This window comes from Dipodomys merriami, unplaced genomic scaffold (genome assembly GCF_024711535.1).
Source record: "Dipodomys merriami isolate MVZ:Mamm:240054 unplaced genomic scaffold, mDipMer1.0.p SCAF_15, whole genome shotgun sequence".
In the NCBI taxonomy this organism is placed as follows: domain Eukaryota; kingdom Metazoa; phylum Chordata; class Mammalia; order Rodentia; family Heteromyidae; genus Dipodomys; species Dipodomys merriami.
The window spans coordinates 12922677-12940444 of NW_027202826.1; the positions used below are offsets into that span (position 1 = coordinate 12922677).

The 17768-nt window shown below is 36.0% G+C and overlaps 1 protein-coding gene across 1 annotated transcript in view; it reads left to right on the forward strand.

Moving 5' to 3' along the window:
- Window positions 1–9600, forward strand: part of Mmrn1 (multimerin 1) — a 40517-nt gene extending 30917 nt beyond the window's left edge. Inside the window, exons 7-8 of the mRNA XM_070022281.1 lie at window positions 5600–5752; window positions 6772–9600. Of these exons, the coding sequence (XP_069878382.1) occupies window positions 5600–5752; window positions 6772–7193 (575 nt within the window). The 3' untranslated portion in view covers window positions 7194–9600. The remainder of the gene's footprint in view (window positions 1–5599; window positions 5753–6771) is intronic.
- The last annotated feature ends 8168 nt before the right edge of the window (window positions 9601–17768 follow it).

Below are 17768 nucleotides of genomic sequence, written 5' to 3' on the forward strand. Positions count from 1 at the left end.
AGTTCCCAGAGAAATGCATCCTCTTAGTACAAGATGTTCTTATAATGGCAATTTTAGAAAAAAAGAAAGATGAGGTCCTGTTCCATACTACAATAGATATTATCCTTGGTCTTCATGTGCCCTCACCAACATTAACATTACTGTTTGCTTTTATTCAGTTACAATACACCACACACACACACACACACACACACACACACACACACACACACACACACACACACACACACACACACACACTAATGAGTGCATTATTTCTTATGAGAGAAGCCCATCGGATGTTCAGTCATAAAGATCTCATTTCCACCTGGCCATTCAGGTACCCTGCTTAGTATGATAGAAAAATCTTCCAAACCTCTGATATTCAGTGTGGATCCTATTTTTTGCATAGGGCCTGGGCCCAATGAATGGCTTTTAAAGTCAGGCATGGAGGGAAGTCAAGTTCTGATAAGCCAACCAAGGGCAAAACCTTGCAAGCTGGCCTTTCTAAACAACAACGGTCCTTGGCCCTCTCTGTTGGCTTTTCTGAGCATGATCTTAAGGATTCTTCGTGTTGGGGTGGATGAGAGGCCTGTCCACCAGGAATGGCTTCCCCAGTTTGTGTCAGTAAGACATATCTGTGTTGAAGAGAATATGAAATGAGCACTGTTTTTTTTCCATGGTTTCCTGGGAGAAGAAAAGACTCTCTTATCTTTTTGGATGATTCCCTTCATATAGACGGATGATGACAGATGAAGAGAGTAGGCAGACAAGATTGACAACCCTTTTCTTCACCTTTCCTACAATGAGAATTGCCAGGGTATCTGAAGTGAATACGCAGAAGCCTACACAGTAGATGGATATTTTTTGAACCAACTTGTCTAACCTTTGGGCTGCCATTAAACATGAAATCAGATAAAATAGCAAGTTCCTTTACATAGGAACTGCCTCCAAGGCTTTCTCTCAAGAAGTTCTTTCAGCCAATATTTAATGTCGATGTCAATGACTTGAAACAAAATTTGATGATTAAATACTCTAAATCCATCGAATAAATGTTTTCCTCTTGGTTGTTCATTATATCCACATTGCTGAATATATTTCTTTTTAGTACTGATTAATGGCCCATTGTATCTATATACCACAGTTTGCTTATCTGTTTACTAATTGGAGGATATTTTGGTTGTTTGATTATGGATAAAGCTGGCATAAGCATTCACATATAGGAATTTGTAAGAGCATGTCTTTTTATTTCTCTTGACTTCATAAATAGGAGTAACATAACTTGCTTATAAGGTAACTCTAGCTCAGAGTTTACAAGGAAGAGCCAACAACTTGGCATTCCCATGAAAATTGAAGCAGAATTTGTTTAGTGTTTATTGTCAATAGCTCTTATCTTACCATTTGAATCAATGTGTAGTTGCATCTCATTGCAACTATTTTGCATTTTCTTAGTGCATAAATGTTTTGAGTGATACTTCACTGCATTTTCCTGACAGTGCTTTTCATTCTCCCTTTGATTGAGGATTATGACTCTGCAGGAAAGAGAAGGCAAAAACTGTTGATAGTATCAAATAAAAAAATTTTAATTTTCCAGTCCGTGGCTTAAGATAGCTAAATAATAATCTCATGGCAAAGGTCAGAGTCTGCCTTCTGGGAGAGGGCTAATATGTGTGGTAAAGATTGCTGAAGTGATTAAATGTGCTTCAACGTGGCATTTGAAGGGTTGAGAAGAAAAGGTCCTGGGAAATATTAACAAGAATGACAGATGTGACAGGAAAAGAACAAATAGAAAAAAAACATTCCTTTTAAAGAAAAGCAATAAAGATGATCAGAAACAATATTTCCAGACATCCATTTAGATGCCAGTGGGCCAAATATGAGAAATTAAAATGTAAAACTGAATATTTTATATAAACATAAATATTGACATGTCTGGGAGTGGCTTGGAAGCAGATGATGAAATATTTTGAGAGGAATGGAAGGTTAGACCTTAGTTGATAGAAATAATTGTGATAAATAGGGAGGCAGAAAAGCATTGAAAGCTGAGACTATATCCATAAACATGAGAAGGCAAGTATTTTAGAGCACATAGGAGTCAAGGTAAAATAGAAAGAAGAGTGCAAATGTTACAGGAGTGTATTACATAGGAACTCAATTAAAATTTTCTTCTGTGTATTAAAAACTCACCCAGAACCAAAAAGACAAATCCCTTTCCTAATCTATTAGAAATCCATTATACCATAGGCAAGGTTCAGAGTTATCTACCTTTTGCAATGGTATTTCTCTTCTATTTTTAGATACTTAGTACATATTGATTGCTTTCTCCAAATAACATTGCAATGGTATCTTTCAATGAAGGAAATAGTAAAAATTAAAATACCAGCAAGATGATATTGTTAAAATACTGCCTAGCAGAGTAGCCTATTGTGAAAGTAAAAATTACACACATCTTACGTTACATTATATAAAAAATGAATTAAACTAAGAACAAAGTAGAAAACCACCACAGAGTGTTGGCTCATTTGTGAAATTATTCCTGAGAAAGTTCTGGAAATGACGGAGTGGAAAGTCTGAATTCAACGCAGCCACACCCCCATGGAGCTCTTAGTATAATAAAGGCAAATGTTAGCAAAGGCAGGGTGCTTTTGAAAACATAAGGCGCTCTCACCAGTTCAAATTTAACATGAACACTGATGGCATTTGATAGTAGGATTAAGAGAAATGTGTAACCGGAATACATATTAGGATCCAGAAAGCAAAAGCCAGAACTAATTGAGATTTATGAAATATTCCATGACAATGGAAAAAGGAATTTTAGTCATGCTCAGGGCAGGGAAATTAATATCAAAAGATTAGTCATGCTACTTGCACAAGATAGTAGAACATTGAGTTGGTAGAACTGTCCACCTAATTGCACAGATCTCTGTCAAAGAAAATTAATGGACTGTTATGGATTTAAGGGGTTATCGAAATCCAAGGTAGGGAAGAGATTGTGACAGGTTTGCTTCAAATAATCCCATGCCTTTAGAAACATGTGCGGACTGTGTAGCTTCATATTCTGTGTAAAGTTTGAGAGACTCCAAAGAAGGGTCCAATTGAATAAGAATGTGCTTATCTATTCACTGTTTATCGGCTCTCAGAAACACATTAGCACTTCCTTTATACCACATACTGTGCCAGTCAGTAGTAATGCAAAGTATAAGAAATAAATGTTGAGTATGAGCTTCAACAAAGCCCACACTCTATAGAATGTTGGGAAGACACACACGCTAGTGCAATCTAGTGACTTACCAGCTCAATGACAGAACTTATTTGGAGCATCTGGCAATAACCAAAGGAATTAAAGTAATTAACTCTAGCCTCCCAGATGAGGGAGGATGCCAAGTGGTAATGTTTCATTGGAGTTTGATATCTGTTATTAATTTAGGAACAAATAATGTATTGAGCACTGTTATGAGCAGATATTGATAAGATCACCTGATTGATTTTAATGTATGTAAATAATAAAATAAAAAAGTGAGTCAGGACATATATAAAAGCAGACTGATAACTGTATAACAACTTGTAACAACTTCAGTTGGCAAATTGATACCAACCAAACTTTCTTGTCCAGTCTAAGGGTCTGTACTTGACAGCTACCTAAGAAGTATTTGTAGAAATAAATGACTTCGATGAAAACGTGCAATGTAAACTTGGATGTGCTATCAGAGCTGGAAGAGATGGCTAAAGGATTTCACAGAAAATAAAACAGTGATGAAGGATTTCTATAGACAGACATAGCAACTCCGCTACAATGAGATGTATTTAATTATTATCAATACTATGCATAGATATGTTTTAATTGGGATACATTTAATTAGTGTCAAAAATATAGATATATGTCTTAATTAATTTGATTTAAATTGAATGCCATTAAGATGGAGTTTTGGAGTCCTTCAACATCAGCATGTAGATGACTGTTAAAACAAAGTAGGATATAAACTCAAAACTAGAAAATGAGCACCTAGTATTTAGGTTACATTAGCAGATGGTATAAAATGTTACCTGCAACTGTTTCCCAAAACAGGAGGTTGACATAATATCCCCAGTACTGAGTGGCCTACATGATCAAAATGCAAAATTTTGATCACCAGAGATATTTGAATAGCAAGAAAGGCTCTTGTCTACAATTTTCTTACTTAGTAACAAAAATGAATATGTTTAAAAAAAATCTTCAGTGAGCTATTCTGCTTTTTTGTTCAGTGAAGGGCCTATTTGTACCTTTTTTGTCTTTTGTGGTACGGGGATTTGAACTCAGGGTCTTCACACTTTTAGTTTATTTAGAATTCATATAGGGTTACACTACCTTTGCAGAGCTGAGCTCAGACTTAAAATCTTATCTCCAACTCCAGTGTTGCTGGGATTATAGATATGTACTATCATACAGGACCATTTTCCTTTACGTATTTATCAGAGCTTAAAGATATTTTTTGTTTGGATATGTCCATTAAAACCGGTGTCTCTTCATTTGTTACTGAACTTTTGATTCGGCTGCTTTCATTTCAAATAAGGTTTGATTTTTGGTTGATCAAATGTGAATTTGTTTTTCTCTCACAGAATCTAATTTTGATTTGCTTTGCAAAAATTTCTAAAAATTTAAAGTTTTACAAAGGTTTTCTCTTTTACTTGATTGTAATACTACAAAGACTATTTTCAGTCCACATGGAGTTTATGTTTTTATATTTTATGGACATTAACACTAGATAGAGGTTGAAAGGACTTTTTTCATCACCTCTGATGATCATATATCAGTTCAAAATTACATGTTCCTGCCTTTGGATAATTACATTCCATTCTACAGTTGACCAAAATCTAACACATTCATATACATAAATGCTGTGGATCACCACAGAGTTATCTCACAGAATTGAGATTGCTCACAGGAGCAATGTTCAGATCTAAGATATTTATAAGAAGTCCCATGAATATATCCCTCAGCAGGTAACTTGAACCCATGGATTCGTTCTCCTTTTTTTTTTAAAAAAGAAATTTATATTTTAAATCTACAAATGGCTGTATAAAGGAATTACAATTTAACATGTTCATTTATGCACGTGGTGCATCTTAATTAGAACCCGTCTCCATCTTTTCCCCTCTTTTTTCTCACCAACCTCATCTCGCATCAAACACATAATCTCCCGCTTCCTTTTTACACATAGGTACATCGAGTATTATGACTCTCTTCATTCAGTGTTCCCTTTTCTATTCATTGTCCCCTTCCCACTAGCCCCTTCTCATTCAGGTAATGACTCCGCTTCCAGGTACTCATTCTGTTAACCTCTGTTAATTATTCCAAAGATTTACACATGGCGTTCCACCCCTTCATGAATTACACTTTAGGCAAGGTGCTGGTCTATATATGTATGTGACATTGTGTATGCTTACTTGAGGGTTGGAAAACATGTCTTCATCTTTCTAGGTTTGATGACTTCACTCAGCATGGTATCTTGACTTCCATCCATTTTAGGGATCCATTGTTCTTACTTCACAGTCAGTGTCTTACCTATTCTGCTGCAAACACTGGTTTGGGATGATCAGGAGAATGGGTCAGTTTAGCCTCTTTCTTGTGATTCTCTTGCAGTAGCACAAGAATCTTCGGGCTGTAGCAGGTTCCCGTGCCTCAACGGGGGCACCTGCATAAGTGGGGTTTCAAGCTTCACCTGTGCCTGCCGACATCCGTTCACAGGAGACAACTGCACAGTCAAGCTGGAGGACAAGAACGCGCTAGCCCCAGGTAAAAGATGACGATGCTTGGGTTTGCCCAGTAGCCTCTACAGAACATTGTTCTGAAAATCCTTGTGTATGAACACTTAAGCCTCTTTAATCTGAACCCACATGATAATGAACTCATTTTAAATTCTGAAATGTGTTCAAGAACAAACCTGATTTACAAGTGGAAATACTTTTTGGTCAAGGAAATTTATCATTGTGGGCACTTGTTGACAATATTTTCATGTGAGTAGAGCAGTGAAAATTTATCAAAAGTCCCATCAACCTTCACATTTTATGCAAAGAAAATAGAGACTGGCAAGATATGGCATTTAAGTGAAAAATTTTAAAAATGCTTGATGATGTTATTTTAGTCAAACAAAGTCCTTAGAAGATGCTCAGATACATTGCAAAGACAAGATACCTTTTCTCTCTCTGCCTTATGTCACGGTCATTGTTTTAAATTGCTTTGCATGTGCTTTATGAATGCGGTCTTTCTGAATTTTATATGAGAAAATAAGCATGGCATTTGAAATACATATCATCTTTGATGACAGCCCAAACCATAGTTCAAATCAGACTTAACCTCAATTTGCTGCATAGTGAGGAGAAAAGTATTTCAGTCTGTTTTAAAATCTCACTTTTTAAATGTATTGGCATTAATTGTAGCTTCCGTTCCTTCAAGGGGTTATAAAACAAGTTGGTACACTGTAATAACCATTCAGGGCTTTACATTCCTTCATTTCTAGAAAGACCAAAACAACATGCAAATGCATCTCTGAGATATTCTGTGAGGGATTTATCAAGCCTTATTTCATTCTATCCTGATGCAAAGGGAGAAACAGAGACTTCAAGAGCCTTCAGTGGTTTAGCAAATTTCAGCCAAGATGGCAGGCAGGGAGGTAGGTATCCAGACACACACAGTTTCAGAGGACATTTTAGCTTTTACCAAACATTGTTGCAACTGAGAAAGGATAACAATGGGAAGAAAAACAAAACCAGATTCAAGACATGAAAATTAACTCAATATTTTTCTTTTTACAGATTTCTCCAAAGGATCTTATAGATATGCACCAATGGTGGCATTTTTTGCATCTCTTACGTATGAGATAACCACACCTGGCCCTATCCTGTTTAATGAACTGGATGTCAACTATGGAGCTTCCTATAACCCAAGAACTGGGAAATTTACAATTCCTTTTCTTGGAGTGTATGTTTTCAAATATACAGTTGAGTCATCTAGTGCTCATATCTCTGGATTTTTAGTAGTTGATGGAGCAGATAAGCTCACATTTGAATCTAAAAATATTAACAGTGAGATACACTGTGATAGAGTTTTGACTGGGGATGCATTATTAGAATTAAATTATGGACAGGAAGTTTGGTTGCGTCTTGTAAAAGGAACGATTTCGGCCAAATATCCCCCAGTTACTACATTTAGTGGTTATTTGTTGTATCGTACTTAGTGTTAAAGACAGACTACTACCTTTACCGAGAGCTAGCCTGTCTTCATTTATTTTCGCATGCACAGGTGTTCTGTTTGAAGTTTTCCACACTAAATGAAAAACTAGCTTTCAAAAAGATCTGAATACAGCTTTATGCTTATTTCATAAAAATACTTGGGTAGGCTGTATATGAAAGTTGTTCCTAAAGAAAGTTACAGGCACAGAAAACTAAGCATGTTTGTTAACATTAATATTCCTATCTTTATTCTTCATTTTTATTTCATTTCAGTATACAGTAGTATTTTACAATTTCAACCACATTATGTTGTTGGCCACAGTAGTCTTTCTAATGAAATATTTAACTTATGTTAAAATCTATAGATATAAATGGATAACAACTATTTCCTAGAATAACACACTCATTAAAAAGTTAAAGACAAAATGGTAGTTTTTGGACTTTTATTTTTACTTTACTGATCAGTTTTATGCAATACATTTTCATTTTTATTAAAAATTAAAAAGGTGAAGTAGAAATGTGAAATATGTTTATGTTATCCTCTTTTGTAATTAGAGGATGAAGTACCAGATGACATATAGCTTGATGTTTATTCCTAATTCTTCTAAGCTTACATATAGATAACCAGAATGTCAGCTGTGGAACTTCATATAACCCAAGGAATGGAGAATTTATAATTCCATAGCTTGATGCATGTTTTCAAATATACCATTGGGTCATTTAGTGCTCTTGTGTACTTTAAAGAAAAAAATAAACCTATGTACAATAAGAATTCTATTTCAGTACATGCAAATCTACCCCTTTTCTTATAAAGGGTGACTAAGAATTATGGAGTATTGCTATTCCCTGGTTCCCTGTCAAACAACTTACACATCATATCTCATGGACTCTTCACAGTAACTCATGTAACACGAGTTTCATTGTCATTAATTTTGTAATTGACAAAATAAAGGCATGGCCAAGTTAGGGAGTGGATGGATGTCCACAGTCCTTAAGGACTTAGGTCTTCTTTGAATCAGGCCTTGTCTTGTCCAAAACTGCCATCCATCCTTCTTCTCTATCTATTGCTTCCCACTGAAGGACCAAAATTTCTTTAGCAATCCCTTATTTTTCAACATGTAGACTGCTTCCAATTTTTATTATAAAATATCATTGTAGTAAATATTTTCATAAAAGTATTCCTTTCATTTTGACTAAAGGTTTCTGAAGTATAGATTAGTAGTAGGATTAATAGTAGAAATAGTAGTAGAAAAATAATAATAAATGAGATTTGGTACCATCAATGTTTTGCATGTATTAAATGACTTAATGCTCATGGTAGTCCTATGTTATGTATTGACCTATGAAATACACTGTAAGGTGTATATTATTATCCTCTTTTTACTCATGAGAAGTAGAGCCTAAGCCAATTTACCAATATTATAGCAAATGGAGAATATCTAGAACAAGATAAACATCATCTTCAATTTCAGTAAAATATTCTAGCAACCTGTTTTCTCATTGACATGAAATTAAAAATATTCTACCAACCTGTTTTCTCATTGACATGGAAAAGAATATTTTCTGTAACACACACATTCTTTACAAGAACTCTACAATTCCCCAGAAAAGGTATTCTCCTTTTTTTCTTCTTTTCTCCCCCCCCCCCTTTCCTGAGACTTGAACTCAGGGCCTAGGTGGTAAAGTCTCTGAGCCTCTTTGTGTTCAAGGTTAGCCTGTTGCCACTTGAGTCACAGAGCCACTTCTGAGTAGTTTATTGGAGAGTAGCTTTGTTGTTTTTTTTTTCTGAGTTGTTTATTGGAGATAAGAGTCTCTCAGACTTTTCTGCTGAGGCTGGCTTCAGACTGTGACCCTCAGATCTCAGATCCTGAGTAGCTAGGATTACAGGCATCAGACATTGGCGTCAAGCTGCATTCCTCAGTTTTAAAGATGAAAATCATATTTCTGTATTAACGAGACTTGGGGCTCTTTTTGTTCAAATTTGCCATAGCATAAAAACAATATACCATTACTAGAAATTGTATACGAATGTTCACAGTATTAGTTCATAGTGTTAGCCAAAATATGGGGACCCTTACCAAGCCAACAACGAATAGGCAGTTAGCCACCTTGCAAGTCACCTACCAAATAGGAAAAAGGAATGACTGCACTACAGCACCTAAAGTCTCACAACAATTACGCAAGAAAACCCTAGCTAAATCTAGAGGCGAGACATCCAATGATTTCCTCCTGCTACACCTTGTCATCTGTAAATGCATCATTTGCAAAATAAATATTTGTAAAGCTTTGATGCGTTCTTCAGTGTTTGCCTCAAAACTTACAATAATTAAAATGTTTTTCATCTCTTATTTCCTCACATAGTCATATATTAACACAGTATTTTTCTTTGCAGATATACTGTTTTATATGTGTGTGTGTGTGTGTTTGGTGAGCTGCTTTACTTTAATAGATCTGAAGGAAGTAAACCATAGCATTCATCATTGGCATGGCCCATATAATTCATTGACTTTAAAATTAGATAATTAACATCTAGCGTTAAATGATGTTTCTGTGTTTGAGATTTTAATTATTAATATTACTTTTTATGTATTTATAGAACATATTATTAAATAGCAAAATGTTCCAATAGCCAAGAGGCAATGTAGTGGCTTTAAGTTGCTATGAACTTGTGTGACTCTATTTTACAAATGGAAAAATATAATTTAAGATAATTTAGTAGTACATTGCTAGTTGTCATTATCTAACTTATTTGTGTGGAAGAAATACAGTGCTGGGCTATTTCTTGGTTTCTTCTATAATGATAGTTGACTGCTATCTTGGCCATTACTGTATAGATTGGGTTTCAGAAATCTTCTTTCTCAGAAGAAGGCCCTGCAAGCTCCCAAAAGTGTGTCAAGCACCTATTACCTAACTACTGAAAACAATTTCTGTCAATTCATTAATTAATAGATACTATGCCGGTAGTAAAGTGCACATGACACGTAATGTAAAGCTCCATCTCAAGTATGTCATTTCAGACACATGTTGAAATTAAAGCGCATAATTTAACATGATAGTTCCACTCTCTCAGGAAGTTTACTAGGGGATGAGATTTGCTTTTAACAACTATCTTCTCTTTTTCTGTACCCTTCACCAAAATGTCAACATATTTTGTGTCATTCCAGGAGTTGAACCTTTACATTCTAAACCAATTTTTCCTAAATTTGTTCATTCTTATATTATTTTGCCAGCCAAAACTCTTACGTTAAAAGAATGAACTAATTGTCTTTAGGCAATAAGAAATGTAAATCATTCTGTTTTTTGGTTGGTTTGCCTGTTTTAGTCCTCTCAGAGAATATTGTCTTGTTATTTACTTCAACATATAAATTACTAACCCGTTAGTCTAATTTGCTGAAGTTCAGTTAAATTATCTATATCTATGTAGCTCCATATACACATAGATATATTTAATTATCATGGATGTTTATACAATGTATGAGGCATATTTACATATTATAAATATTTCAAACGCATAAGCTAGAAATAATCACCTATATGTTATTTGCCTGTTTATGAACTTTTTATATACATAAAAAGATTTTATCATACACTTTTCATTCAGTCTGAAGGAAAAAACAGACAAGTTGGGGCCCTTTGGATGGCTGACTGGGATTATCTTTTCACATTGGAAAAATGAGTGAGTTGTGGTCTTAGTCTTCATCAAAGGGCAATTTGAAAGGTAGCAAAATTGTCATCATTCATCAGAAGTATTTGCCATCATCTATTATTACTGGGTTCATCTGGGACACATGTAAGCCAAACACCAGACTGTTCTTGCTGGTGTTGCTGTCCTTTTTTGCATGCTGAGACGTTTGCTGCCCTAGTACTCAAGGACCAGGCTTCTTCAGGCTGGGGACCCTTATAAAACAGGCTCCCTTGAGTGCCCTTGCCACAGCTCAGTGAGAATTCTCAGTGAGCTCCACCTCAAACTGTCTTACAGGAAAATAACAACAACAACATTGTATTTCTCATCCTAATTAAACAATCCATAAAACTCTGGGACAAGGTCCAGTTTTTGCAGTGTTTCTTACTGACACATGAATTGCTTCCTGAACTGTCAAAACCCAATAGTCCAGTAGCCCAGGCTTGCCTTGTCTGCTAAATGCTAGGATTGTAAGACTGGGCCATCAAACACCAGTCAGAAAGCCCAGGTGTGAACACAGACATTTTCCAGACACCAGTGCTCTTAGTTCAGGCCACCGTAATAAAATGATCGCTGATTGCATGACTTCCAACCAGAGACATGCTTTCCCATTTGGAGAGATGTAAAGTTCAGGAGGAAGTTGCCAGCAGGTGTCGCAACGGGAAGAGATTACTTCCTGGCTTGTGGAAGGCTTTGGTAAGCCCAGGTGAAGGGCTCTGTGCTCTTTCTCTTCTAAGTGATTACCAGCCCAGTATCTGGGCTCAGATCTCATCTAAACCTAGCCCTTACCCTAAGGCCTGACCTCCAAATCCCATCACATTGGGGGTTAGACCATTGGAAGTCTCAAGGGAACACACATTTGCACAGGTATTGCACACAGTGATACTTAGAATGATGTTTACAAATCTTATTTTCTTAAGTTTTAAAGTATTAGTCATATGCTCTGTGTGTAGTTTTCTATTAATTGGATTCATACTCATTCTTATATCCAGTTCACTAAGGCGAACACTGACAGTGCCACAGGAAATACTTTGGGAATTGGTGGTTGTTTAATGTGTTATTTGGAAGAGAGACAATCACAAGGCCCTGCAAGATCCTGGCTCTTCTTTAGTGTCCCTTTGGTCTTGATGATGTAGAACTCACAGAGAACAAGAAATTATTGCTGTCTATTCACTCCAGTTGCCATTTTTAAAATCAGTAAGCTTTTTTTTTCTTGTAAAAAGTTATCTATTGTCTTTTGGCCTTTGTAAAATTGTTATTCTCTGAGAAACTTTATAGTAGCATTTCAAGCTAGGGAAGATGCAAAAATGTTGTAGGTATTGAAAATAAATTCCAGATGCTTATGTATTCTCATTTTCTTCCTCTTCTTTCTTCAAATTTGGCCATTTTCCTAATAAGAGAAAAACTTAGTATCCCTATAAATATTCTTTTAATGGAATCCTAAGTTAATTTCCTAGAATAATGAGATGACTAGTGTGTTTGTTCAGCATACTTTGTTAAGCCACTTGAGACAACCCGCCTGCATGTTAAAAGAAAAAGCACAAATGGGTCAAGTGGTCTTGATTTTAATAAATGGAGCCCAAACCCCAGGAATGGAATTGCTGGCATAGCTATTAAATAACTGTTGGAAGTTTGCAAATGCACTTAAACCTTTTCTGTGTGTTCTGAGCACCTAAAGGTAAAATGAAAAGATGCTATGTGAATTTTTAAATATTTCTTAGAGTTGTGCTTTTAAAACAAATCTGCAATAAACTTAGTGTGTCCTGAATACAAAGCATGATTTTTATAACTATTGATCAGCAACTATTCTGCAGTAATGGGTGCTTTGCTCTCTTCTCCAAATCCAGCTCTTTAAAAGACAAGAGAACACCCATGTTCACCTACAGTGAAATGTATTGATTGCAGCCTATGTTTGTTTCACAAAATGTGAGAACATGCATAAGACAATATTTAAGTAGACAAATGTCAAGAGGGGAATGGGAAAGGAGTTGCCAAAACCTCAGATCAGATCCTAAAGACATACTCTTACCTTCCTTCCTAATACCATTCTTAATACTCTCTAGGCCAGGTTATAGTGATCATTTTTCATTTAGTGAACATTTAGTGAAAGCTTCTAATCACAGCACACACCTTCTTTTGCTTTCTAACTCTTCCAGTGGAAAAGGAAAAGAAGAAATAAAGGCATTTGTTTCTTTCCTTGTTTCCATTTTTACTATCCTGTGTTCCTTGACAACTCCAGACATTTATTATTAATGCTTCTCAAATTGCTATCATGTATCTGACAAAATGAGACAGTTCTAGGCCCAGTCAAGTGACCACTGCGGTACCTGAGAACCAGCCAAAACCTCACTGCCTCTCCTTGCCAGGCCCGTTGGCCAGAACTTGTTCTCATTTCCTGTTGCATCCATGACTTTTCCATGAAGGCAAGTCCTATGGCAGGTATCACCTTGTCATTACCCAGCAACCCTCAATGTCAGCAGAAGACTGTTTCTGCACATGAAAAAGAAAAACTTTGGTCTTTACCTGAACAATCCTGTTTCTCTTTTTCTATCTCCCTCTTCTTTTCTCTTTCCCCTTCCCTTTTTCCCCCTTTCTCTTCCTCCTTATCTTCTTCCTCATCTTCTTTTCTGTTTATTTTTTTGTTTTAGGTTTATCCCTGTGTTTTTCTTCCTTCACTTTCATACTCTTGGTTTTTTCCCCCTCTTTCTCTTTCCTGTTCTCCTTCCCTTACACATGATTTCATAAGTCATCAGCTACATAATCAATGTGCAGATTGCTTAAACTGGCTCTTCTTTCTCCTCTTTGTGTTGGCTTCCCATCAGGCCTGATAATATTCCAAGATGCATTCTAGAAATTACTGTAGTAATTGTGAGATTTGTTTTAGTATAGCTCTAAATCATATTTTCTTTCTGAAAGTACTACTGTGAATGTGCTCCTTCCATAGAAATCTGTAGCCACAAAAACAATTAAATGGCCAATAAGGTAGCTTATTTCAACTAAAAAAACACACCAGCATTTTAAAGTGTGGTTTTTGAATGAATTCTAGCAAAATATTTGTCTTTTGCAAAGAAAAGTGTAGTGACCAATACAGATGGAATCCATGCACAGATGACCACTTTTGTAACCATGAAATGTGAAATCAAATTACTTATGGTCACGTCCAAAGAAATCTATAGAATACATTAATAACTCTACCAAAAAAATGATTTGGTCAAAATAATTCCTTCCTAACTGTCAGAAGCCTTTTACATGTGTAGAATTCACTCTACTGAAAATCAGTCCATTTCAGCTGATGGAGATTAAGCATGATGAATTCGAGATTGTCTCAGAAGAAATCACGTGTGCTGACAGAACATCTGTTCCAGCCTCCCTCTTGTTATTTTATTGCAAATTTACAACCTATTGCAATTAAAATAACATGATTAAAATTATAGACGTTTGAATAAAGAGTAATTTACAGACCTCCCTAAATAATCAACCTATTTTGCAAATGACTGAAATTTTGAAAAGCAAGATTTCTGGGTTCTGTATATGGCTTTTCATTACAAGGAAATGAAAACGAAATGTAACAATGAAAATGCAATATTACTACACTTAGGCATAGTGGCAACAGAAAAAGGACCTGAATCATATGTTATTCAGCAACCACAATGCTCACTTACAAGTGACAATTATTAGATGTATTCCACTAGACTTGACATTATTTTTTAATTTAGTGTTACTGTTATTTACAAGTTCAACATAGACCTTTATTTGGTGTTTTTTAATATTGAATGCTTGACTGAAAAAAACAAATGTATAAATGAAATATGCATGTCTATGTTTTAGATTTACACAAATATGTCATGCTATTAGAGGAGGGGGGAAACTACTTAAATAAATATGCCATAAATTGCCAGATACATTGCTATCTATCTAAATAGTACTTACATATGATAGATAATTGCTTCAACCTAACACCCCTAATAAGATCAATGAAGATCTGTATTTGAATCTTCTCACAACATGATGGTTATTTTTCCAGAGCATTATACCAACCATGGACCCTGATAAAGTATGTTGTTTGCAATCACATTGTTAGAGCTGCTTATTGTGTGTTGTATTTGACATGCTTGATCATAGGTCCTCATATTCTTAAAGAGCGTATATTATTGTCTTAAGTAGGGTCTAGTGTTTTCTTGTAATACACACACACATACACATATATCATCTTACCATTCATAATATTGCTTAACACTTTTCCATTTGCTATAAAGACCCATTAGATTTAATTCTTGAATAGATGTGGCTGTGGAATTCTTAAATCAAATTTATGATTTTTTTCCCTTTCCCAAGACTATCATTCAAAAGTAAAATTTCAGTTGACTTTGTTATATTGGTGATATATGAGTTTATTTTTCATTTCTCAAAAAAGCAGTTTAAAAATTGATTAACTGAGTGTCATTTGTAAAATAAAATTATGAGCATCCATCCATCATTAGAATGGTGCTTTATAGCTCTTGCTTGCCTATGAATTATGTTTATTCCACAGCCATAGCGATACATTGATTCTTACATGTAGTTTTACAACAGGAGACTAACCTCACTGGAATTCATGTTGAAATAGTTTGGTGTTTTACTTCTTTTACTTACAAAAGTAACATCTAAGAATAGCATCTTCTTAAACTATTGCATACATATTGACAATCCGATAGGCATTATTACCCTTATTTACTGAGAGATATGAAGGTTAAATAATCAGCTCATTGAATTTAATGTCAGAGGAAGATTAGGCAGCATATATGATGTCAAAATCCACTCTGACCGTTATCACAGTAACATGTAACTCTCACTAAAATCATTGTAATGGATTCTAATTCTACAATTCATTATTATGAGGTTGATGTTATGTAGTAAATCATCTATTTTGAGTAGTTCTTCAGGTCAACGTGTGGACTTGATGTAAGAGGATATCTAAATGAGAGTGAATGTTTACATGGGCCCACTGCATTGCCAAAGAAGTAGAATATATAAGCACACGCGCAGAATTGCTAACAAGTATTGGCAAAATGTAGAAGAATGCAACTCACCATTTTGCTGAGGGCAGAATAGAGAGAGCATCCCATAATCACCGCTCACCTAGAAGATGTGATGGAGCTGACATCAGCAATCTTTTGAAATGATTCCTCAACACTGGCTCATATTTGTGAGTTCCAAACAGTATTAGCAGCATCCTAATTACTTTCCAGTTTTGTCAGTGCTGTCCTTCCTCCTTCTTCATGATAACATTGAAGGAGGAAAAAACACCAAGTTGGCCAGGCGCTGGCTGGTGCCTCATGCCTGTAATCCCAGCTCCTCATCAGGCTGAGATCTGAGGATTGTGGTTTGAAGCCGGCCAGTACAAAAAAGTTTCTGAGACTCTTTTTTTTGGGGGGGGGGGTGGGTCCGGTCGTGGGGCCTGAACTCTGGGCCTGGGCGCTGTCCCTCAGCTCTTCAGCTCAAGGCTAGCGCTCTACCACTTGAGCCACAGTGTCATTTCTGGCTTTTTTCTTTTTGCTTATGTGGTGCTGAGGAATCAAACCCAGGGCCTCATGCATGCAAAGCAAGCGCTCTACCACTGAGCCACCTTCCCAGCCCCTGTGAGACTCTTATCTCCAAGAAAGTACTCAGAAAAAGTCAGAAGTGGTGCTGTGGCTCAAATAGTAGAGCATTAGCTTTGAGCAAAAACAGGCTCAGAGACAATACTTAGACCCTGAGTTTAAGCCCCAGGACTGGCAAAAAAAAAGACATTGACTTGAATTTAAATTTTTTTGGGTCTTGTTTGATTTGGTCACCTTACACAGTGTTGTTGGATATTTTTTTTTTTTTTTTTGTCGGTAGTATGTCTTGAACTCTGGGCCTGGGCACTGCCCCTCAGCTCTTCAGCTCAAAGCTCTACCACTTGAGCTACAGTGCCACTTCCGGTTTTCTGGTGGTTAATTGAAGATAAGAGTCTCACAGACTTTCCTGCCCAGGCTGGCTTTAAACCGCAATCCTCAGATCTCAGCCTCCTGAGTAGCTAGGATTACAAGTGTGAGTCACATGTGCCAGACTACTTTCCAATTTTTAAATATCACAGACAGGCATATAAACTTTTAAAAGATAAGTAAATGATTCTAGAATGCATATTTGTGTACTTATTTCTTGATATTTCAGCCATTGGCAATACAGTATTCAGTTGCTACTATGAATGATGAGAGCCATTTAAATTCTGACCAAAGTCCCACCGACATGCTCTCTCCTCCCACAACCAGGCAAACTTAGCCAGTGTAGCTAGATGATTTGTTTGATCAAATTAATACTTCATGTTTATATTACAATGATTATGCAAATGTTAATCACAGATGACTTTTCTCTGGAGTTAATAATTCTCTTGTTTTTGTTTGTTTTCTTCGGTTCCTCTGTACTAACCACTAATTCAATCCCAAGTCCTTTGTTAATTGTCTAAATCTCCTAAATGATCAGACTCTTGAGTCATTCCATTGATTTCATTTAAAAAAAAGTATCCCTCTTTAACTTGTCTGGCTCCAATCTACTTCTATTGCCCTTCAGGCTGGTACACTGCTGGGAGCCAGGAACACTGTTTACTTTATGGTAGGGATTCCTCTCTGTCTTTCTGAAATAAATCTGTTTTCCTCTGTCTTACGTTCCTAGTTGTAATGAAGATATAATAATTCCTTGCTCTCTGCATTACTAAAAAAAATCTTAATTCCATTCCCATGCTCGAGTGGCTGGACTGATGTTAAATTCTCATTTCAAAGACCCATTGCAACAATGAGATATACAAGTCCTTATGTCGAAAAACGAACTTTACAACTTTGGTGGGGGGTGGGGGGAGGATCAGGTGTGGGGGGGGCGCATGGAAAGGGATGGGAAGGGG